Here is a 26190-nt window from a genome sequence, read left to right as displayed (position 1 = left end):
AGCGAAGGCTACGTCCGTTTCAGTTCCAAAAACCGCAATACCGTCATGGCACCCGGTTTTATAATTTTTTAAAGAACATCCAATATATTTGTAATTGGAGTCGCATTAAAACAGTGATCTTTTTTTTGTACTCAAATATTTGTTCATATTTGGTAAGTGTTTATATGATATTTATAAATCTTATTTACTAATTGTATAATGAATAAATAAATCGAAATTGAAGGACAAGCCCTTCATTAAAAAGCTGTTCATTTTTGTGACTAACCTTTAAATTCGAAACGTGTATTCTTTTGTTTTTTCAAATGTTCGTTTTTTTTAAAATAATATATGTTTTATCACTATAAAATCTATTTTTCTCGTAATATTTACTTCGGATAATGTTTATCTTTATTATATCTTTATTATATCAATATGTTCTGTAATTGTTTACAGTTAGAAATATATAATTAATAATTAAAATGTTATTAAATAACGGTAAATTTACTTTTCTTATAAAATGATTTACTTAATGTTTAATAAATAATTAATTTTAAATAAAACATTTAATATTTTTATTATTAAAAATACATTTTTTTATTTTATTAGTTTAAAACATTTTTTTTTCTTTGAAATATAATAATATGATATTTTTATTATTACTACAGTATTGGAAACATGAGTTCAGGTAGACCAATTAAATGTGTGGTAGTAGGAGATGGAACAGTAGGAAAAACATGTATGTTAATATCATATACCACTGACAGTTTTCCAGGAGAATATGTTCCTACAGTGTAAGTATTATTTTTATAAATAAAAATAGATTTTAATTATAAATATAATATATATAAATGAAATATATAATATGAATGTAAATTGTTCAGAAAAAATTTAATGTTTTTAAATTTAATATTTATAATTGATCTATATCAATTACATTTTTTTAGGATATTTAATAAAATAATAAAAAAAATACTGTTTATCTTTTTTAAAAAAATAACATTTCATATTATATATTTTTATAGTTATTTATATATTAAAATTTTTTTTAGTAATTTGTTTTTTATATTATGTATCTAATAATTTTAATTTAATGTAAAATTTTTTAAATATAAATTTCATTTATTTTACATAGGTTTGATAATTATTCAGCACCTATGGTTGTGGATGGAATACCTGTTAGTCTTGGACTTTGGGATACAGCAGGTCAAGAAGATTATGACAGGCTTCGTCCACTTTCATATCCACAGACTGATGTTTTTTTAATTTGTTTCTCAGTAACAAGCCCTTCATCCTTTGAAAATGTTACCAGCAAATGGTATCCAGAAATTAAACATCACTGCCCAGATGCTCCAATGATACTTGTTGGAACTAAAATAGACTTACGAGATGATCGTGAAACACTTACTGCCTTAGCTGAACAAGGTCTTAGTGCTATAAAACGTGAACAAGGACAAAAACTGGCAAATAAGGTTGGAATAAATATTATAATATAAAAATAAATAAAATAAATTACAACAACTTTCTAATTAATAATTAATTTCAAATAAAATCTATAGATTCGTGCTGTGAAATATATGGAATGTTCTGCACTTACACAACGTGGTCTAAAACAAGTGTTTGATGAAGCAGTTCGTGCTGTTTTAAGACCTGAACCTCAAAAACGCAGACAGAGAAGATGCATTATGTTATAAACAATAAATAATCAAGATTCAATATAGGTAAAACCATATATAAACTGACAGACTGAAATTAATTTTCTCACAAATAAAAGGGACAAAATATGAATGTTTTGAAAAAGGTAGTAAATCATACATATTAATAAATTTCTCTGGCAGCTATAGTTTATTTCATTAAAAATAAAGTACAATTTATAGCTTGTATTTTTTTACAAGCTATAAAATTAACATAAAATTAAAAACCTAACACAAAAATATATTATTATTTTAAAAGTATTTAATGTTTAATGAAATAAAAATAATTACAAATTTGCATGCATTCAAAATAGTAATTTCATAATTTTATATATATACTAATCATATATTAATCTATGATTATATTTTATTGTTTATTATTTTCTTCATAAAGTAATAATTTAGTATTTTAAATATAGTGACCTAATTAATAAAATAAAATTATATTACAACAATTTTAAATATTAAATTTTAAAATTTTGATTATAAGAGCTGCCAGATTTCTAAATTTTTATACCTATAATAGTAAAAACATTCATTTAGTATATTCATATGATAAATATAACAATCAATATACTAACAATTTTTATAAAATGTAAAATAGCATTATAGAATTATTTAAACAAATAGTGCCATAGCAACGAAAAAAGAAATCAAATCAATGACACAAACATTTTTTATGTCACTTTTAAACATATGTATTTTTTAAATCTCATATTAGAGAACGTAAAAAAAAAGTTGTAAAGGAATTGAAAAATCTCATAAGAAATATTTTGTATTTATCTTAAAATTTTTTATAAATATTGCAATTATAATATTTCTTTACACTCTAACAAAAAAATAATATATTATGCATGAAATACTGCCAACAAATATTCATGTTTTGTGCATAACAAATTTAATTTATATGGCATATTTTTTTGCTAGAATATGAACATTCTTTTTATAATGACATAATACCAAATACATTTTAATGTATTATGTATATATTAATATTTATTTTATTTTGACTGTCTATTGAATAATTATATTCTGAAAAACATTTATTATAGAATATTTTAAATGTTTTACATTTGAAATTGTATTCCTGTTAATAGATGTGGCAGATATAATTTTTAATTGATTATTGCACTGGTGCAATTTGATTAATAAAAGATTCTAAATTATTTTTCATAAAAATTAAAGAAAGAAGAAATGAATCAAAATATATATTGAGTTATGAAGAAAATGTAATACCAGTAACAAACATATGGTGCAAAGTATGCCTATAATACAGAAAATATAGCACAACTTTATTTAAAGAATAATTATAACATTTTTAATCTTCTATTATTATTTTTATAAAATTCATTTATATCAATTTTCATATTTACAAAATTAATAATACATATTATTATAACGAATATATTGTATAGAATAAATATTCTTTTTTTTATATGTAAAATATTTACACACTCATATGTATATTTAGATTAATTATTACTATAAATTTCTTTTTATTATATTATAACATAATTTTCATTTATATTCAATAATATTAAAACACATTTTGATACATATTACATGCTCTCTATAAAAGGATTCAATAAAAAAATAGTGTGATGATGTTTAAAAATATTCCACCATTTGTGAACATGCTATTTTTTTATATTTGGAAAAAAGCTTAGAATATAGAAAAATAGGACGTGCGTGCCATATGCTTACAGATTTATAAAAAAATATTGAATATTATACTTTATTCGTACTTGTACTCAATGTGCATTTTGAGTAAATTAAAAATATGTTAACATATTTAAAACAGGAAAGAATTCCTAATGTAAGTGAGAATGAACTAAGAATAGGCATATTAATGCTTGCTAAGTGTACATACTGTAGCATAGCAGTAACATACTCTAAATTTCAATCAAATTTTAAAAATGCTAAACTTTTCCTTTTATTTTCTTTTCTTTCTTATATATATTATATATCTATTATATATATTTCAAGATATGTACAACCTATTACAATTAATTATATGATTGAAATATAGAGTGTCATAAAATATTTGCAGTAAGCTTTTCATACTTTGTTATACATGCTATAATCTTAAACAAAATAACATTTTTTAATACTTTTTGTTACAATATTTTATAAATTTATGTTTAGTTCCTGCATAAAACAATTGTTTTTTTAATAGTTTAAAAAGCACAATTGAAGACATTATTATTGTTCTAAACAAAAGGAACTAAGCTTAGAAATTTTTTATATTATGTACATAAGTACATAAATGATATATATACATTTATTATATTATGAAATAATCAAATACTAGCAGTATGTTATATAGGAATTGTACGTAAAGTTTGCATTTATTGTAAGTAGTGCATTTATTTTACAGTTATTATATAAAAATAAAATTTATCATATAAAAATTAATTGAAAATAAGAATAAAACAAAGCACAATTTTTTAAATAGTATTTAAATGATATTTAATTTTTAAGATTAATATGAGAAATTTTTTCACAGTATTATAATGTAAATAAAAATTTTAAGCTATTACTCCAAAATTTACTATTTATACCTGAAAATTTTCTTATATACTTAAACGGATATTTATTCGCATTTTATTATAATAAGAATTATTAATTATAACTTTAAGTGAAAAAAAAAATTAAATTCAGGCAGCTAGTATCAAATATGCAAGTAAATTGTTTTTTAATATGTATATATGATATTTTTTATTTATCAAATAGAATTATTGGTAAAAATTTTTAATAATATAATGAATCCATATGAATCCAGGTTGGTAAGATGAATTACACTACTTACAACTTGTGCATTTAATGAAAAATATATAATTTTGATATTCTTCTTTTTTTTTTTTTTCTTTTTTTTTTTTTTATAATAAAAAAGTAACAGTAATAAATGCTACAAACCAAAGTTGAATGTTACTTCTAATGTTACTTATAATAATCTTTATTACATATTATTGCATAGAAAAAATTAATGTATGAAATGTAAAAATATTCTAGTCACCAAAAATCTGATTTTATTTATAAAGGAAATGTGTTTTATTGAAATTTATATTCATTTACATTTAATTAAAAAATATTCTTTATTAAAAAAAAGAAATAATCAAATTAAAATAATAAAATAAAGAATATGAAAGTATTGATCTAATTTAAGATATTATCAATTTAAGTGATGCAGAATAAACCAAACAAGGATAAGAAAACATTAGATTACACTGTATGTACATGTATTAAGTAAATTTAATCACCAGTATATCTTAGAAATAACATTATCTATTTTCTTAAAATTTCTGTAAAATTTCTAATTTCTGTACTAATAAAACAGCACAAGAGGATAATATATTAATATAAATAATATTTTATTTATATTTCATTCATAATTAATAATATTAAATTAAACAATTTATTTAAATTATATTATTATATCATATAAAAATTGAATTTTGAAAAATTAAGTATTCTATTTTCATAAACTCTGAACTCAAAACTCTTTTGCTGTTAGTACAAAACTGAATATAAAGAAAAAAATTAAAAAAAACTTTTAACACTATCCTATTTTCTTAAAAAAAATTCAAATTACAATGTTGAATAATAATCAAAATGTAATTATATAAATGCATGTTTTACATACCACTTGCATTTATATTTTATTTTTATTTATGTGTATTTTGAAAAGAACTTCTTAAAATAAAGTACACAAAATGAAAAATAGTTAATTTTTAATTAAAATCCCATTATAGTTTATTTAATTAATTATAATTTAATTTTTATTTATAGTCATCATAATTATGTTAAAACATTTGAAATTAAAAATCTTTGTTAAATATAATATATTAAAAATTAAATAATAATATAAATAAAATGAATTGTTTATATTATTTATATACAATTGGATTTCTAAATAAATGATTTATATGAAATTATATAAAAATATTTTTTTGATTATTAAAATTTTGAAGATAAAATATAAATAAATTAATATATCATTTCTGCCATAATAATATATATATAATATATTTAAATAAAATAAAGATTTATATTGTAAAAGTATAAAACAAAAAATTTTTATAAATTAATAAACAAAATGTAATTTCAATATAAAAAAAGTAATGTATGATAAATAATATAAGATAAACGAAAAAATGATTTTTTTAAAACATATATTATCTAATTTTTATCTAAAATTTATCTTAAAAATTTTACATCTAATAAATGAAAATGAAATAAATCTTTTATAAAAAGTGATATAATATATTAAAAAATTAATTTATTTAATACATGTTGATTTTGAATTTTTATTTAAAAATAGCTCATTTTATCAATAACAAAAAAAATACTTATAGATTTCTTTTCTGTTAAAAAATTAAATTAAATATAAATATTTAATAAGATACTTAGCTTGGCACTGATAAATTTTAAAATATTTAAAATTGATAAACTTTATATAATATAAAAATAGGTTCATAATCTAACGTGAAATATTGCTACGTACAATATCTAACCTTTTAAAACATTTTTGATTTTAAACGTTTAATATGTTACATTGGATAATTTTTAATGTAATACGAAGAACAGTATGTACAAATACGCAAATATTTTACACATTAAAAAATATATCGGAGTTTAATTCTAAACGTTATAATTTGTATATAAATTATTTATATCCAGAACAAAATTTTATATCTGTAACATTTATAAGATTCAATAGTAAAAAAACGATTTCAAAACAAGTAAGATAATTTTATTATAAATATATTTTAGTACATAATTTATTTTAATATTCAAATATCATATTTTTATTTATATGTTCACAAATTATTAAAATTATATCTTGATAATTGAAGATATATTATTGGTCAAATATTAATTAAATATATGTATATAGAATAAATACAAAGAAAACCAAATAGAAGATAATGATGATGAATATGATAATAATGACAATGATGCAGCTGTTGATGATTATTTAAATACAGAAAAGTCAAAAATAATAGTAACTACAGTACCATCTCTTCGATTAGATATTGTTGCTAAAGCTGGATTTGGAATGTCACGAGCGTATGTTAAATTATTATTTATCAAAATAGTGATTTATATAAATAATTTATTATCATAAGATATTAAAGATCAAAATTATTAAATACAAATGCATAAAATTGAACAAAATTTTAATATGAAATCAATTCTTATATTATTTTATATCAAATAATATAAAATAAAAATTATATAATTTTTTTGTTTTTAGAAAAATGGATAAAGAATTTTATATGAGTAATATACGTGTAAATGGAAAAAAATGTTTTAAAAAAGCAATAAAGGTATTATAACAAAAGTAAAAATATTACATATATGTTAAAACAAAAATATATCATATTTTAATGCAGGTTAAACTTGGAGATGAAATAGATTTTATTCAGAAACGAAGTCCTGATAATCCAAACTATTTAATAATAAATCGATGTATATTATTATCAATTAAGACAGAATCAGAAGAAAATTTTAAAATAAAATTACTTCAAAATAAATCTTTATTAATTGAAGAATATAAAGATAAATGGCATACACAATAATTATAAAACTAATTAAAAATAATTGATTATTAATGACTAATTAAGAAAGTATGCAATTTATTTATGTATAAAATTGATATATAATATATATATGTAATAGATATATAATAAAAAAAGGAAATGTATTAATAATTAATATAATAAATTTATATAAAAATAGAATATATATATGAATAGTATAAATTTCAAACATAATTTTTAATAATAATAATAATAATAATAATAATAATAATATATATATATATATATATATATATATAATGATTCAAAAAGAATTTATTATTTTTCTAAAACAAAAGCTATTCATATTTTATTGAATGTTTATTCATGTTTGTTAATGTATGTTCTATAATTTTATTACACTGAAAAAAATATTCAATTTGAAATTATATTTTACATTTATATAAAATAATATTTAGTATACTTACATAAGCTGTACAAAGTATTCCACTTGAACATAAGTTATTCAAATTTTCTAATATTTTTGTAATATTAGATGTGCATTTAATTTTCTATAAAAGATAGAATGTAAATATGTATGATATGTATGAATAATATATAGATTGATATATAAAATAACAATTAATACGTAATATTTTATTAGTTAAATAAAATACAAAAATACTTACTTCCAAAACATATATTGTATCATCATCATTTAAAAATGGTAAAAATGCAAGTACTAAATGTAATTGCTGACATTGAAAACAATATTTTATGATGTTAGAGAAATTTAATGCATATAAAACTGGACATGAATATAAAAGTTGTAAAGCTTCAATACAATTTTCAATTTGTTCAGAAGTCGGATTCATATCCATTTTTTTGAAAGGTTCTGAAATTATTACTTCCCATCCAAATAAATATCCATTAGAATTTACAATGGTGTTTATATTTTGTACTTGTAATAAAATTATTTTTAATTCATTAATCTGCAAATATAATAAAAATATATTAATTTTTTTTTTTATTACTTTAATGACATATTAATGATATTTACCATTAATAATTTAGCCATTTTAGTTAAATTTTTGTCCCAGAGAGAATATTCATATATTTCAAAATCTATACAAAGTTGTGCAATAATAATCAGGGCTTGTGGCGAATAATTTTGTGTTTTCCATAAAATTTGTATAAGTTCATGTTTAGAACACATTTCAAATGTATTTATACTATATCCTATTCCTAACAATTCCAATTTACTTATATATTTCAAAGATCTCATATAGTTTCTGAAATAGAATTATTTAAAAGTATTATATAAAACAAAATAATAACAATTTTTTAATTTTATTTGATAAATAATATGAAATAATTTAGAAATAAAATATTTACTTAATTGTTTGGTAATCTCGTTTAATTAAATCTTCTAATTTAGCAGTATCAACTATAGATTGTAATACACAAAGAGCTCTATAACGAACTTCTGGACTATAATCTTCATTTTTTTCACTAAAACCTATATTTATAAGAAAGTTAGCTGATAATTCAAGATCTCCATATTCTAAAATATAGCATGCTCTGAAAATAATATGATGTTTAAATATTTACATAATATATGTAAGAAAAAAATACTTCAAATATATTAATATTATGATATACCTCAATAATTTATCATCACAATTTAAATTCGATTCTAAATTTGTCATTACTGGAAATGTTTCTGTTATACTTTGATTAAATTTCATATATTTAGTATCTGGTTGTAACCATTCTTGTAATAATTCTATTCGTAATTTTATCAAATTAATAGAAAATAACTGACTAATTGAACTAACTGCCGAATTTATATCAGGTCTATGATCAATAACACATCGATATCTTTGAGGTATACTTTCATCTGTATATAATTCATAGACTAATTTATTCGGATTTCCGATTAATGACAAATATTTTTTATTGGCCAAACCATGTACATGTAAAATATGTTCCGATGTAAAACGTAAATATTTAACTTTTATTTTCTAGAACAAAAAAGGAAATATTTATGAAAATTAAATTATTATATTTATCAAGATAAAAAAAAACAAAACAAAAAATATACTTCTAACATTCCTTCTTCAAACATCATAGATTTTTTAGCTGATAATTGTGCATACTTATAACATTCTTCAACTGCTGCTACTTGATCAGCTCCTAATAAAAAATGAATTATTTTAATTTATTTTATTTTTAACATATTTTTCTGATAAAATAGTATTATTAATATATAAAATACCTGATGGTGTATGATTTACAACATAATATAATGCTGCAGTGCCATAATATAGTGCATCTGGACCAGTCATTCTTTCTATACATTTTTTTATATGATTTAATAAGCTTTTATTTTTTGAAGAAAGAGACCATTTAGCTATTTTGTGTTTATTTTTCCAAATATGTGTTACTTCACCTTTTATAGCTAAAGTACATATAATATGAGGTTGTAATTTAAGAATAGCAGCAATATCTAACCATTTTTCATAAGTTTTCAAATTTAATTCAGGAGCTGAAATTGTATTAATATTAAGAGATAATTATATACAATTTTGTACCATTTTATTAAATTTCTATTCATTAAACTATTCGTTAAAACAAAATAAATAGAATTTATATTAAAACTTTCAGTATAAGTTGTATTTTTAATATAAGTTTATACTAGCATTACAACTTGCTTTATCAAAAATCGAATAATATAATAATATATAATATATACATTATTAACGAATTATTTAATCTCTAATGAATGCAGATAAAAATATTGGAAATTATTTATATCTAAAAGTTTTCATTTTATAAATTCTACGATATCAGATTTTAAAAATTTTTAATAAAGTAAATAACAAATCTTTAATAAAGTAAATGTAATAAAGAAATTTTACTTATAAGTTTCCATAATTCAATTTTAGGTAAAAAAGGTAACCGCCATTCTGCTATAAATGGTAAGGATGTATATCCTGGATTTAGATGTATCCATTCATCATATTCTATTTGTGTAGGTGGACTAACAAAAATATGATATATATATAATATTTAAATAAACATCAACTTCACAAAATATTATTTAATATTTTAAACATATACTTACCCAGTGCGAATATAATTTTGTAAAAAACATAAATAATTTCTATGTTCAATATTTTTATCTTCTATGAGATCCATAAGAATTATAAATATTTCATAATGATAAAAATTTATCTGAAATAAATTTACAATTTTGAAATATTATATTTATTATAATGTTAATAGAAATAATATTTTTATTCATACTTGTGAAAAAATCATTGTAACCCAATTTTTTAAAGCAACTTTATCCAAGATATAGGCAGTAATAGAATTACATTTTTTATTTAATTGATTTACATCATCTTCATTAATATGTAATTCTAAAAACATAATTATGATATTGAAAATATGAAATGAAATTAATTTTTTAATTATTTTACCTTTTTTTCCATTATAATTGCTTATATTTAATTTTGGATTCCATGTTTTTATTATTGTTTGTAGATAAAGTAATAAACAATCTTGGATATCAAAACCAAAATCAAAACAAAATTCTTGAAATAAAGGAATCAGATCTTCATCATAACTCATAATACGTTGTAATATTTCCCTTTTAGCTACTGAATCACTTGTTAGGATTTCTGTATATATAAATATTATATTTTTTTTATTAAGCGTATGTGTATATGTATCTCAAATATCAGTTAACTAAAAATTCTTGAATTTCAAGTAATTTTCTTTTGCAAAAATTTTTGTTATGACTTTATTAACTTATTTTTGTTATGATTTTATTAAATTATTAACAAAAAATTGGATAATTACGATTAGTCAAACGTTAGATACATGAGAAGCAATGTATTTCTAAGGAAATCTGTTGAATATAACAAATATTTTTTTATTGAAACAAAATCATATCGAATTACATTTTATTTAAGAATAATGAATAATTAATTAATTATCATTTGTATAGAATGAATAAATTGTTCGTTTGATTTCGTACTCCATGAGTCAATATTTTTTAATGATAATTAATAATTTATAAATAATTTTGTTAATAAAATCGTAACAAGAATTTTTGTAAAGAAAAATATTACTTGAAATTATTTTAGAAAATCTTCAGTTAATTGTATTTCTACATTTTCTGGATATTCTATATATGATAAAAGATGAAATAATAAATTGATTTCTACCTTTATATGAAACTAAATATTTAGATAACTTTTGTGCCCAATAATATAATATCTTATTATTTTTAAATGTTTGCAAAGTTTGATTTTTTGTTAAATAAAAATATTCATATCCAAGCATTGTTATTCTTAAATGTCGAGTGTAATCTGATTGAAATCTAAAAAATATTTTTACATTAATTATTATTTTTACATTATATTCACATTAGATACTTACGATTTGCAAATAGAAGAAATCCATTTACATGCTTCAGAATCAGATAACATAAATAAGCATGATAAACTAAGTTGAAGATCAAACATTCGATTATTTATTACTTTTTTAAGTAATATTATTAAAAAATGAAAATATACTAATTTAATTTCTATTAATATATTATCACTTATGTTTGGTATAGCACAAAAACTGAAATATAATGTTTTAATAATTTGCAATAAAATATAATCGCTATGTTCCATTTTTAGTTCCATAATTTTATTAAGCAAATCCTTTATAGGTTCTTCTATATTTGGCTGAAAAATACATACACCCACCCATACACCCACCCACACACACACACACATACACACACACACACACACACATATATATATATATATATATTAAAATATTTGTATTATAAAAACATATATGTATTAATTACCCAATTTTTTTTGTAATTTTGAACATCGTCATTAGTTGTACATATTCGATATTCAATTTCTATAATATAAAATAAAAAATTATTTATATATAAGCTTATTTAAATGTTTATATAATCATATTTATTATAATTATTATTAATAACATTTAAGTTACCAGGTTTTGATATATTCATATAAAATCTTTCTATAGAAATTATATTTCTAAATAATGGTAATAAAAATTCATCAGTTTTAATATTTAGATCCTTATATATCGTATATAATTTCCAGTTTGATCTTGTTATTTCTTCATATTGTACATCCACTGTGTTTATGTTTATAAAGTTTATATTACAACATTTTTGACATAAATTTATCCATATATACAATAATAACATAGATTGTAATTCATCTAAGAAATTTATAAAAATATATATTTTTTTAATAGTGTTTCAAATTATTAATATTTAAATAATTTTCTTACCGTCTAAACATACACATAATGCAGCAGAAATTAAATTCTGAATTGTAATTGTAATATCTGCATTTATTTTAATATGCTGCATTATTAATAAGCATATTTTATATGCATAATAGCATTCATTTGTCATTATATTTAATTGTCCTTTTTCACATCTAAATAAAAATATAAGTTTTAGTTAAAAATAATATTATTGTTTTTTTTCCATAAAGAGATAAAATTCATTTACCTAATAAAATAATTTAATAGTTTTACATTTTTTGACCATTCAATTAATATATATATTGCATGAATTCTTTGTATTTTAAGTAAATCTGCAGCTTGAATAAGTTTTTTATAAATAGTAAATAAATTATTATCTTTTTCCATGTCTACTGTAAATTTATCATTATAATTATTAATTTATATAAATTATTTTAAAATTTATTATTATTAAAATTAAAACTTTAATTATTTAATATTTAAATAAAAAAATATTTTATACCATCACACAATTTTTTAACATAATTTTGTAATATTTTCTTTTTTTTAATTTGATATTCTTCAAATGTTACATCAATTTCGAGATTTTTTTTTAAATAATATATTGATTTTATTTCATCTATACTATTAATAACATTGTTACAATGATATGATTGAGTTTTACATTTTTTTGAAAGTTTTTCTAACTGTAATTTTATCCAACCCAACATCTCAATATGATATATAAGAGATTTAGGTATAATCTGTATAATAAATATAAATATAAATAACATATATGTGAAGAATATAAATTTTTTTTAAATAAAAATTTTAATATTTTAAATTACCTTTAATGTTAAACTAGCTGTTATATAGTTAACAATTTGTATACAACAATATAATAAAACATCATCTTCTAAAAAACTTAATATCTTTGTTACGTTTTCAAAATTCCTATAAAATCAAAAATTTTTTTCATTAATTTTTTTTAATAATTTCTGGAATTGCTACAATTTATATTTTTTATTTAAAAAATCTTACCCTCTAATTAAATAATAATTTACACAAGATGAAAATGCTTTTTTTCTTGAAAATAAATCATTTTTAGTTATTTGTTGAATATCAGAAATCATATTATCATGATTTTCTTTTATTATTCGGTATATTAATTTCTGCAAAAATTTAAACATTAATAAAATATTTAAAACGCAGTTCTTTTTTTTTCTATAAAAAATTAATAAAGTTTACTAACATTATTTATACCAATGCGTTCATATCCATATTTCTTTAAAATAAGCTTAATTGGAACAAAGTTATGTTCTATTCTAATTTGAGATGTTAAAATATGATCAAAATTATAACTTGTTTCTATTAGAGATACAATAGTTGATGTCCATGGAACTACAGCTTTTTTTAATACTTCTAATATTTGCTGTAATTTAGTCTGCAAAATAGACAAATTTATATAAATTATATTATATTTCAACTTAATACATAATTTCTTTAGTTTTATATACCTCTATATCTTGAATTAAATCAATAATAATAACAATTTTTTTTTCCCAGGGAGCTTCCTCTCCTGACCACCAATTTTTAGAATTTTTTAGAGTTTTCTATAAAAACATAATTATTTATCAATATATAATATAATTTTAATAATTTTAATTAAAGCATACCTGTACATATGAAGAAAAAATATAATCACTTTGTAGAGAATTATTCAACATGTATTGTTTAAAAAATGTATTCACAAATTCTAGAATTATATTTATATGTATTTTATCTAATAATATGTATGATACTTCTATAGGATCTCCAATATATGAATTAAGAGATATTATTAATCTACAATTTTTATTTCTTATATTAATTTAATACTTATTTTGAATAATTAAAAAATTGTAATACATATTACCTATAATTAACTTTCAATTTTTGAATATCAGATAATATTTGTATTAAAGAAATAAGCTGTTTTAAATTAGTATCTTTGTTTAAACATTCCTGTTGAAAGTATAAAGATTGATGACTTTCTTGAAATTTCAACAACTTTATAAACTTTTTTGTGAAATCAATTCCAATTTGAGGCCATTCTGAACGATAAGACTGTTCAAATGATTTAACTTTTTTATAACCCCAAACAATAATTTCAGACATTGCATTAGGAATAAATGACAATATACTTGGAATAAAATGTGATAACCACATCCAAAGGGAAAGAAAGGGTATCTTTTCAGGAAGAATTCCAAATATATCCTTTACAATTTCTATAGATATATCTTTCATTATATTTACAAGATGTCTCGTCCAAATTAAAGTAGCTGCTTCCATTTCTCCCTATAATAGAAAATTTAATTCAGAATTTATAATTAAATTCATTATAAGTTTACTTTGTACCAAGCTCAAATGTATTTTATATTCTTCTATTAAATCTGCTCGAGAAAATCTAATCCATTCTTTCATAGTATCTTCATCATAATATTTTAAATTTCTTTGGTATCCCCAAATCATATGAAAAGTTTCTAATTTTTGCAATGTACTATTAATTGAAGAAAGAAGATACAAATAATTATTTTTCTAAAATCAATATATAATAATATATATATAATATAAATATTATTAATATAAAATATAAAAAAATTAATTAAATTTTTTACTTACAGAGATATTTTCTACTATTCTTGAACGTGCATATAAATAAATTTTTTTCATTTGTTTATAATCAGGTAGAAATGCTTTATTACAACATTCTACAATATATTGTACATTTTTTATTTTATCAAATATATTAAGAATCATATCTAATTGAAGAGAATTGGACTTTTCTTTTGTCCAAGGTCCAAATTGTGACAAAAGCAATGCAATCTTTGCATAATAAATAGGATCTGTAGATAAGTTAAATTTTTTTGCAAAAAATTCAGCTGCATCAAATTGTTCTTTTCTTATTAAACGTTGTAATTGATATTCAGGATCACTTTCTGATATAGTTTTTATTCTAACTGTATCTATATAATTATTAGTATCATTATTGGAATCATTAATTCCTTCTAGATATAAAATTACTTCATCACAAGGATCCATAATTTCAACAAGATGTGTTATAGTTGGTATATTTATTTGAAACTTTTTTTGAAAATCTAAATAAAATGAAATAAATATATAATCAATATAATAAAAAAAATTATAAACATATAATTAAATGTATAAAATTGTTATGTTTTTATACCTGGATATGAGAGAACTTGTAACGTATATTCAATGCAATTATTATCAAACATTAACACAAGAATCTGACATAAAGTATTATCATTATTTTCAATAATTACAAAATCTGATACAGGTTTTGAATACACTTTTAGAGCAAGTAAAGTTTGAGGACACATTAAGTTTAATATATAATCTGAACGTAAACATAACATTGCACTAAAATAAAATTATCAAAATTAATATTCATTATTAACAATTAATATTATAACTAAATAAATAAATAATAGTATAATAATAATAAATGAAATAATAAAATAAATAATTTTATTAATTAAAAATTTTATAAATACTTACATGTAATTTTTAAAAAATTTTATTTTTATATAATTATAATGTAATGTATTAAAATTAACATAACATTCATTAGGCCACATAAATAACATATTTGAACATAACATAGCTATTGATATTTCTTTATTTATTAAACTTATAGTAGCATATATTACCTATAAATTTTTTTATTATATTTATGAAAAATCATAAAATAACAAATAAAATTACAATGTATAATGTATGAAATATATTTATATATATATAATATATAAGCATTGAAATACAAATGTAACTTACTTCATCACAGGAAAATCCTTTAAATAACTGTACACATTTAATTTTTTCTATCAATTCTATTAATATATTATTATCAATTTCATTTGTAATAGCTGATTGAATAAGTTTAATATTAAATTTTGATATTCTAAAATATCAAAAATTTAAATTATTTATAAAATTTAATAATAATTATAATATACATAAAAAATTTTAACTTAAATTTGAAATAAATTTTTTTAGAATACATACAATTATTATATATTTACCTATAAATAATTCCATTTTTTGTGGTAAGATATATATTAATATATTCTTTAGATTCATTTTGTAAAAATATTGTTATTATTTTATTTTCAGTTGTTGTAATATTTCTACATATAAAAAAAGAATAATTTTATAAAAGATATAATTTTTAAAAATATAAATATATATAAAACTTACTTTGTAAAGATTATTTGTCCCTTATTTAATAAATGAAGACAATATAACATTCCATTTGATAATGCAACAAATAAAAATATTCCATCATGAGAAATGCAATAACTTGTTATTAATAATTCAAAACTAATATTTAATAATATTTTTTCACATGTTTCATTTTCAAATATAGTGATTGATTTATCAATTAATACACAGACCCTTGAATATTGTATAGATGCTAAAATATTTGGTTCTTGTTCTACCTTATAAATATAAAATATTTTTTATATTTAATATATATATATATATATATATATCATAAAATTTTTTTTTAATATAATCAATGCTTAAGATATAAATATATTAATAAAATAAGAATATTAAATTAATATATAAAATTTAAAGAATAATAATATTTGATTATAATTTAATTATTAAAATACATTTGAAATATGAAATTTCAAAATAATCAGGTATACATTAAAATTCGTTAAAGTTTAAATAAAATTGTAAAGTACCCTTCCATTTGATTGTATAGTTGCAATAGTAGAAGTTTCATATAACGAGCCATTATTTTCAACTATAGTTCTTGTTCCAAAATTTATGGTTTCTTCTTCTTTATTAAAGCCTGAAACCACTTTATTCCACAACGCCATTTTACCCGCGAAATATACGAAATATTTTAGTGGGGAATTTTACCATGCAATACCATACTGTTTTATCAACTTCAGAAGTTATAAATCAATCATTTTGATTGGTTTTTATGAAAACTATATAGTTTATTCAAATTTGCATAAAGATCGAATATTTTGGCTATTTTTTTTAACATACCTACTAATATACACTATATTTACTAACATACATTTATTTACTAATATATACTATATATATGTATTTACAAGTATTAAAGATAATAAATTGTCAAGTTTATATACATAAATATTATAAGTGTATCAAAATCGTTTAAATGCAATTAACTATTATATAATAGTTAATAATATATAATATAATGTGCACATTGTATAGCGATATTTTTTTTGAGTTTTTTGGAGAAATTTTTTTTGGAACTTAACTTTAGTTCTGCAAACATAAAACTTTTAAAAATTTTTTAAAGTTTATTTTTCCGGAAATTTTAACTCTTAAAAAATTTTTTTTTGCAAATTAATAAAATTTGACAAATAAATTTCAAAAGTTATAAAATCAAAAATCATGTTAGGAATTCATGAAATAAGTGCTATATTTAAGAATGTTTTATTTTATATTGATCGTCATATTGAATCCTCTGATTATCAATGTTTATAAAAAATATAGATAGATATTAAGGTTGATATTATTATTATTGTAAATTTATTTATTATACTTTCGGATTGTTTTATATTTTATTTTTGTTTCGCGGACCAAGAGAAGAAGCTTAAATTTGAATAAATATTAAAATATCCAAATAATATCGAAATATTATTTAAATATATTGTGAATCATTATAAATATGGTAGATATAAATTACTATTGTTTACAATATATATTACACTATTACAAGAGAAATGGGAACGAATTCTGATTTTTTTTCATTGGTCAAGCAATAAGAAAACCAATATGGCGACCAATGTATAAAATAAAAGATTTTTAAAATTTCAATTCTATGCATTTCTAACATTAAAATTTTTATTTTCAGATCTCTTAATTTAAAATTTATTCTAAATTTGTACCAATTTGTAAAAAAAAAATCTCATTACTTAATAAATTTCAATTGGAAACTAAAAACATATTATACTTATATTCATATACTTTTATAAAATAAGGAAGAATTTACATACATGATTTTTAATATACATATGAGATATATGGATTAGTAAAGACAAATTAAAAAAAAAATTTTTTTTTCCTATAAAATCTTATATTGGTAACAAAAACAAAGTCTATAAAACATATCTATATAAATAAATAATAAATAAAAAAATAAAAAATTTGTAAAATGTTAAATTCATCTTTACTATTCCAAATTTCTCACATATTTTTTCAGTGAATCTATTAATAAATCTATTAGGCCTAAAAATCAAAAATGCTTAATGAATTGGCACTATATTATTTCAATTTTTAGTTTTCATAATTTTATTACTGCATGGCTTGTTTGTTCCTTTCTTCCAATGTTATCAATCTTAAATGATTCTTTATTCTTCATTTACAATTTTCTTTTCTTCTACATGAATTCCTCTACATGACATGAATTCACACCAAGAAAATCCATCTTCCTCTCATTCATCTTTTTGAGTTATCATTCCCTATATCCCTACTAGAATTATAATATTAGTTTAGAAATAATTTCATGATAAATTATAATTTTATAAATAATTTGTTTTCCATTCCATAATAAATAATATAATGCATAATAATATATAATATTATTATTATATAATATAATAATAATATAATGTAATAATAATTAATATATAATTAACTACTTTAAAAACTTTTTTTATTCAAAAAAATTAATAAAAAAATGTTATCACATATAAAGAAAAAAAATATATATATATATATATATACATACATTTTATCTCAAAATTAATAATATATATATAATTAATAATAATTTAATAATATATATTAATAATAACGTTTAAAATATATAATTAATAAAATATAAAATTTACGTACATGAAAAATAATTTACATCTTATATTTCATCTATTATTATATTAATAATATAATAGTAAATTTTATCCACTTAAAATCATACTTTGGAATGTATATGCAATTGAATCTTTCTTATTTTTCAAAAAGAAAGAATTATATAGTTTTTTTAGTAGAATTCATAAGTATAGTAGCTTTATTACAATATTTGATATTAAATTCACAAGGATGTTGATACCATGGTTCACCATCAATTTGCATAGCACAAGATTTTATTATTTTTACCTGCATGTATATTTTAAAATTATATAAAATATTTATAAAAAAATATTATAAATTTTCATTATTCCTAATATTAATATTCTTGAAAATTTTAAATTACTCAAATAAATTTTATTTATGATAAAATACCTTTACACTGTTAGCTTGCCCAAGACGGTAAGGTTGAGATAATCCTACTTGAAGTTGAGCCATATGAAATGAAGAATAAAGTGCAACTATTTCTAATTTGCCATCATTGATACTTTGTTTACTATATTTTTCATGATCTATTCAATATAAAATATTTATATATTTTTAATTGTTTTATGTAGAAGGATATAAATAATAAATACCTTCTAATCCCATATTCCATAGATTAACACCAGCAGCCCATGATGGAATGTTTAATATTACAATACTTTCAATGGATGGCAAATTTATTTTTTTATCATCCAAATATAATTCTATATTTTTATTAAGATCTTTACATTCTCGTTCAACTACTTGTTGCATACCAAAGCATAAATACAATAGCTATCAAAAATATAGAAACAAATATTGTTTGCTACAATTTCTAAATAATCATTAAATAAAATAAATACCTTATTCAACAATCGACTACTATAAAAATAAAAACGACTCTTTCTTGTACGATGAAAATTTAATGTTACTTGTGCATCTACACCCACACTTAAATAATTATACATGTAGAATATTTGATGGGAACTTCTAAGTCCTAATCCACCATATGGTTTTATTATTACAGTCCATCTAAAAAAAATATTAAAATAATTATATATATTGAAAACAATTTAATAAATTATACTAAATATTCTTTACACCTATCAAGTTCCACTTTTTCTGCTACTTGTATTTCTTGTAGAATATCTTCAGGTTCCTTATTTAAATCATGCTCTTTTCCCCATCCTAATACTCTAGATAAGTCATTACCTGTTCCCAAAGGAATTATTGCTACAGATGGAATTGGCTGTTACAAATATATTTATTTTAGATCTTATTTGTTATTTTATTTATATATTTTATTTGGAATATATTTTAAAAAATTACTTTAATTTAAGAAATTATAAAATAACAAACTAAATATATAAGTATATAAATATATATAAAAAATATATATATATAAATATATATATATATACGACATACATATATATATATTTTACCTTTAGTCCCACTTTATGAATAGCATTTAATAAAGATGCTATTGTTCCATCTCCACCTGCTACAAGGAGTGTGCATGTTACTTTTCCAAGTAAACGACACCATTCAAGAATAGCAACAGCATCACATTCTGATAAATCAACAACTTGTGCAGGATTTAATAATATCCTAAACAGAGACAAAATTTCTGCTCCATCATTATTACCAGATTTTTTATTTGCTAAAAAAAATGTCGTAAGTTGGATTGTAACCATTAAAAAAATTATACATATACATATATATATATAATATATAATTATATTAAGTAAACACGTTACAAAGATACTTCCTCAAATTTTAAATAGAATTTTTTTAGTTTTTTTATGACATAAAAAATCAAGAAATTCAAAACAATAATTGAAAAAATCAAAGAAATCAATTTGTATTAGCATAATCATTGGGAATTATAATTTAGTTTAATAATTTAATTCAATTTGTAACTGATTGTATTAATGCATATTAACAAATTAATTTTTTTTTATTTAATGTAAATTATAAATTGTAAATATATTTTTTTTAAATGATTGGAATTTCCACTTTTTTTTATTTTTCTTATTACATTGAAATGAATTGAATAAAAAAAAATTTTGTTTTTTATTCAAACCTGTGAGAAGATAGCTTTTTAACGAGTTTTCTTTATATTATTATAATATTTTAATTTAATTTACCAACAACTATAAGAGGATTCCATTGAGGCCAATTTGGAGGTATAACTTTACAGAGACGTAATCTACGCCTTACAGTACTTCGTAGATTTATTACTTCTAAACTACTTGGAGGAATGATCATTAATTTAAATTTCCCAAAATCACATATCTAAACAAATTTAATAAATAATTTTTATATATTGTAAGAAATTATTTAAAGAATATAAGAACATACTTTAGAAAGTTTAGATTTGCAATCATCATGGACACACCTATGACACCAACAACACCACCAATCTGTTAATCCAGGTTCCATATCACAATCTTCATTACATATGTCACAAATAACATTTAGTGGTAAATTTCCTTATGTAAAATGAATGAAAATTAATTTAAATAACTTAATACTTTAATTTAAATAATTTAATATCATAATTTTATAACTTAATATTAAAAAAATCAAAATAAATAATTTAATTTTAAATATTATATGTATATTATGCATGATTATTTTTGGCTAAAATTTTTATCTATATAATTAAAAAAAAATGTCAGAAAAGAAAAGAAGAATATTTTAAAAATTATTTTGCAGAATCATATTTTTTTAAAAATGCAAATATATATATATATATATATATATATATGCATTCAATAATTATATATATTTTTTTAAATGAAAATGTATTTTTTTTACAGATTGATTATTCTCTTTATTTTGTACAAAAATATTGAGATAAAATGGTAGAATATATAATTTACAATTTATAATTCATAATATATAATTTATAATTTATATTTCAATAAATCTATTTATTGAAGATATTCAAATGCTTCTCCATTGTGTTTTAAATATTTCATGTAACTTTTTTCGATTATTTTCATAATTATTATATATCTTAATTTTATTTAAACTTTTAAATCTTTATAATGTGATGATAAAGAAAAAATATTTGAACATCTTCTTCAAGATAAAAATATTTATTAAAATATCTTATAAGCTATTTATTTTTTTATCACTTTATCTTAATACCTTTTTATATAAAATCATAAAAGTATTCAAAGAATGTTCAATTTATTTAAAAAAAATAATTATTGCACTTATAAAAAACTATGATTCTGTAATATTTAAATCATTCATTATTCTTCTTGATATTTTTCTTTAACATATCGATAACAAAGTTATGATTAAACATAGTTGTTTAGATATATTTGCTTATATATATCCTATATAATATAATATGTATGCAAAAATAAAAAAATAAAATGTACCTTTTATCCAATGATGATTCATTGGTTCATTTATATTTGCAGTAATAATTTTACATTTTAATTGCTTATCTGCAATCTTAACACATGTAGGATCAGCACAAACTCCACATGAATCACAGATTAAACCACTAATATTTAACAACAAGTTTTCACAAATACTACAATAATATGCCTATAAATAAAAGCAGAATTTTTAACTATTATATATTTATATAAAAAATATAAAATATATATTTATATAAATATAAAATATATATTTATATAAAAAATATATAAAAAATATTACATCACTATATTATATAATGTTATGTAATATATATAATATATAATATAATATAATATATATAATATAATATAATATAATATATATAATATATAATATATAATATATAAATATTTATAAATCACAATATTCATAAATCATTTCTAAGATCAATTTTGGTCAAAACAAACACGAAAGTTGATATATGAAAATAAGATTTATTTATAGACTTATTATAAATAATTGAAGTTTGTTAAATGAAATTTGTTAAATGAGATAAAGACAAAGTAACAGTAATGTGATAAAAATAAAACTGTTTCTCTTTATTTATTTATATTTTACTTCATCTAATAATATAATATAAATTTAAATTATTTATAGTTTAATAAATTTTTATATATAATTAGTACATTTTTGTACATCAATTTTTGTTTGTTTTGAGAATCTTTCTAAAATTATTCCATGAATATTAATATCTTATTTATATATTATAATTGTACATTTATTATTTTAAATAATAGTGCTATCCAAAATGAGCATTAGTTCTTTGAATTTGGATGATGCAAATCACATGCAATATTTTATTCTAATTGATTCATAACTTACTTTCATAAACAATAACATATCTGTATTGATTATTAAATTAATATAATATAATGTAAATTAACTAAATTAGTTAATATGAAAAGAATATGAAAATATATATCTTATATATATATAAATTTACCTTGTTTTCTTTTTTAATAGATTTCCAGTTATGCTCTTTTGTAACATCTCTAATGTGAATATACGATTCTCTTGCAAGATATTGAAAAAAATTTAATATAAGTACGAAAAATATAATAAAAAATGTACATAAAATACTAGTAGTAACTCCGTCTTCTAACATGTTATCACATAAATTTTATTTCTTCTAAAATTATCACAATTCTTCATAAATTATTAAATATATATACGTGTATATATTTAATATCACATATCTTTTATATATTTCAAATTTTTATACTAGAAAAGTTTTTTTTTGTATAATTCAAAATAGTTTGAATCTTCTTTTTTGTTTCAGTTGCACTAAGAAAAAATATAAATATAAATATATATTACACTGAATCAATGGAACTAAATCACGTGACAAATGCTGCGTCTTCAGCTATTAATTGACGAAATGATAGTATCAAGATCGATTTATTTACATATGTTACTGCGTACTTGCATCGATAAAACTTTTATTATATTAATTATTTATTTGTTGAATTTTTATCTCAGAAGTAATTTATATTTATTATTTATGTTTATATTGATAATGAATGGTATACGAATTTAATATATGAAGAAATAATATTCTAAATTAAATTTTTATTTGGAGCACTAAAATTTTTTAAACTCTTTTTTGTTTTTATAGATTTGACATATAGAATCTCGAAAATAATAGTTATCGCAAGTCATTTTAAAAGTGATTTTAAAGTTTTCTAATAATTGGTGCTTTAAAATCTAATATGATTTTATGTTTAGAAGATAAAAACACTAATTAAAAAATTCCATGTGATATAATTAATATTCTAATATATATTGATACATACAATTCAATGTAGATTTTTCATTCGAAAGAAAATTTGAATTTGATGCATATTGATGTTTCTATCAATTGATTATATAAAAAATTAACATGATATTATAAAATTCTTTAAATGAAAGATTATTTAAAATTATCGCGTTCTCAAATTATCCAATCAGATTGGGTAAAAATCCAATATGGCGTTATATTATAAAAAATAATATAAAATATATTATAATTTATAAAAATCCCTAAAAATGCGAAACTGCATATAATTAATTTTTAAATAATTAAAATTATTATTTTTAAATTCTGCATATCGAAATTTATAAAAATGCATAAAGAAGTTAAAAAATTTTAATTGTTTAAATTAATATTTAGTGATAGTTATAAAATATTAATGAAAATAATAAAATATATCTGTAAATTATAGAATGTTTTATTACATTTGTTACCAAGTTAAAATGTAAAAATTACTTTTCATTCACAGTAACTTTATACTATATCTTGTAGTACATTAGAAATTACTTTAAGTTTGCAGTTAAATGTTCCAATTTCATATTAATTACCTTGCTAGACACAATTGGAACAAGTGAAGATTTATCTTTACAAAAATAGGAATTACAATGGCAGGTTTTATAAAATTAGTAAAAAATGTTTATTATGATCCTTTTAAGTGGTATGTAATAATAAATTTTTTTTTATGTTTTACATAACCTAAATTTTATGAACAAAAATTGAGTAACATATTATTGTTTATTAAAATTCACAATTATTATTTAATTAAATAAATAGATGAAGTACATTCCAAATAATTATGCACAATCTTTTATTTACAGGTCAGTAGTTAAAAGCATTGGATTATTTGTATTAGGTGTAAAAATTGCTGTTGAATGTAAAGGAATGAATGTAATGCCACCAATTTCTTAGAAATTAAAATGTAGGAGCTAAAAAAAAAAAAAAATAGAAAATATTAATGTATTTGTCTTATTGTACATGTGCATATATATTTTATTATTTCCATATAAAAAATATTAAAATAAGCAAAATATATTTGTTTTATCTTATTTCCTTGAATTATTTATTTATTTATTATATAATCATTAATAATATATCGGCATTATTATATATTATTATAAAAAATATAAAACTTTTAACTATATAATTATATATTATACATTATACACATTAATGGAACATTATATATATTAATGTTCCATTAAAATCAATCTTTTTAAAGACTTTTTTATTGGAAAAGTTCTAAATAAAAGTTGAATGATTTAAAAAAGCATATATTATGAATATAAATAATTGTTATATATCTTTCACATCATTGTTATTTATAGCAAGACATTATTATTTTAGAAGATATTTTAAAAATATCTATTTTAAAAAGATATTTTAATTTTGTAAAAGTAAAAAACATCTTTACTTCTTTATTATTTTTTATATATTAAATTTTATAAAATTAAAATTAAAATATTTACTGAACTTATGATTCCTTATTATAAATAATTTAGTATTTTTTTTTATAAAAAATGACAAGTTTTATGTAATTTCATTTAAAAATTCAAAATTAACAAGCAAATAATGTTATATTGTTTAATTTATATATAAA

General features: G+C 18.8%; 3 protein-coding genes and 1 long non-coding RNA gene across 6 annotated transcripts; 2 read left to right on the top strand and 2 right to left on the bottom strand.

The window, feature by feature from the left end:
- Window positions 1–5: 5 nt before the first annotated feature.
- LOC122712555 (ras-related C3 botulinum toxin substrate 1) lies at window positions 6–1903 on the top strand. The gene is made up of 4 exons (XM_043932281.1): window positions 6–152; window positions 645–770; window positions 1112–1448; window positions 1536–1903. The coding sequence occupies exons 2-4, from the start codon at window positions 655–657 to the stop codon at window positions 1668–1670; spliced, it is 588 nt and encodes a 195-aa protein (XP_043788216.1). The 5' UTR covers window positions 6–152; window positions 645–654; the 3' UTR covers window positions 1671–1903.
- Window positions 1904–7551: 5648 nt separating this feature from the next.
- Window positions 7552–17400, bottom strand: LOC122712448 (kinetochore-associated protein 1). Its single transcript, XM_043932135.1, has 33 exons — window positions 17248–17400; window positions 16751–16992; window positions 16576–16680; window positions 16328–16454; window positions 16052–16203; window positions 15717–15913; window positions 15152–15627; window positions 14888–15067; window positions 14406–14827; window positions 14167–14335; window positions 14008–14103; window positions 13743–13934; window positions 13532–13662; window positions 13339–13444; window positions 13014–13254; window positions 12759–12903; window positions 12533–12684; window positions 12224–12460; window positions 12069–12127; window positions 11642–11937; window positions 11428–11582; window positions 10678–10878; window positions 10502–10617; window positions 10320–10429; window positions 10114–10235; window positions 9471–9740; window positions 9297–9388; window positions 8855–9216; window positions 8588–8773; window positions 8253–8484; window positions 7882–8184; window positions 7681–7764; window positions 7552–7614 (listed from the first exon to the last, which is right to left on the bottom strand). Exons 1-33 carry the CDS (start codon window positions 17383–17385, stop codon window positions 7552–7554), a joined length of 6159 nt encoding a protein of 2052 aa, XP_043788070.1. The 5' UTR covers window positions 17386–17400.
- Window positions 17401–18879: 1479 nt separating this feature from the next.
- LOC122712475 (diacylglycerol kinase epsilon) lies at window positions 18880–24132 on the bottom strand. Its single transcript, XM_043932187.1, has 11 exons — window positions 23748–24132; window positions 22759–22930; window positions 21725–21855; window positions 21511–21658; window positions 20806–21023; window positions 20464–20609; window positions 20224–20392; window positions 19975–20155; window positions 19772–19908; window positions 19385–19645; window positions 18880–19019 (listed from the first exon to the last, which is right to left on the bottom strand). The coding sequence occupies exons 1-10, from the start codon at window positions 23907–23909 to the stop codon at window positions 19517–19519; spliced, it is 1593 nt and encodes a 530-aa protein (XP_043788122.1). The 5' UTR covers window positions 23910–24132; the 3' UTR covers window positions 18880–19019; window positions 19385–19516.
- A 137-nt stretch (window positions 24133–24269) lies between these two features.
- Window positions 24270–25536, top strand: LOC122712476. 3 transcript variants are annotated; one of them, XR_006346344.1, is made up of 3 exons: window positions 24270–24285; window positions 25107–25251; window positions 25412–25536. It is a non-coding gene; the product is annotated as an uncharacterized LOC122712476 (long non-coding RNA). The 3 variants fall into 3 exon arrangements; XR_006346345.1 differs by lacking the exon at window positions 24270–24285 and adding an exon at window positions 25023–25038; XR_006346343.1 differs by lacking the exon at window positions 24270–24285 and having other exon boundaries at window positions 25045–25251.
- The last annotated feature ends 654 nt before the right edge of the window (window positions 25537–26190 follow it).

This window comes from Apis laboriosa, unplaced genomic scaffold (assembly GCF_014066325.1).
Source record: "Apis laboriosa isolate Shangri-la unplaced genomic scaffold, ASM1406632v1 scaffold202_cov151, whole genome shotgun sequence".
Classification (NCBI taxonomy): Eukaryota; Metazoa; Arthropoda; class Insecta; order Hymenoptera; family Apidae; genus Apis; species Apis laboriosa.
Note: the sequence above shows the minus strand (reverse complement) of the source record. Positions and strands in the feature narration are given on the sequence as shown.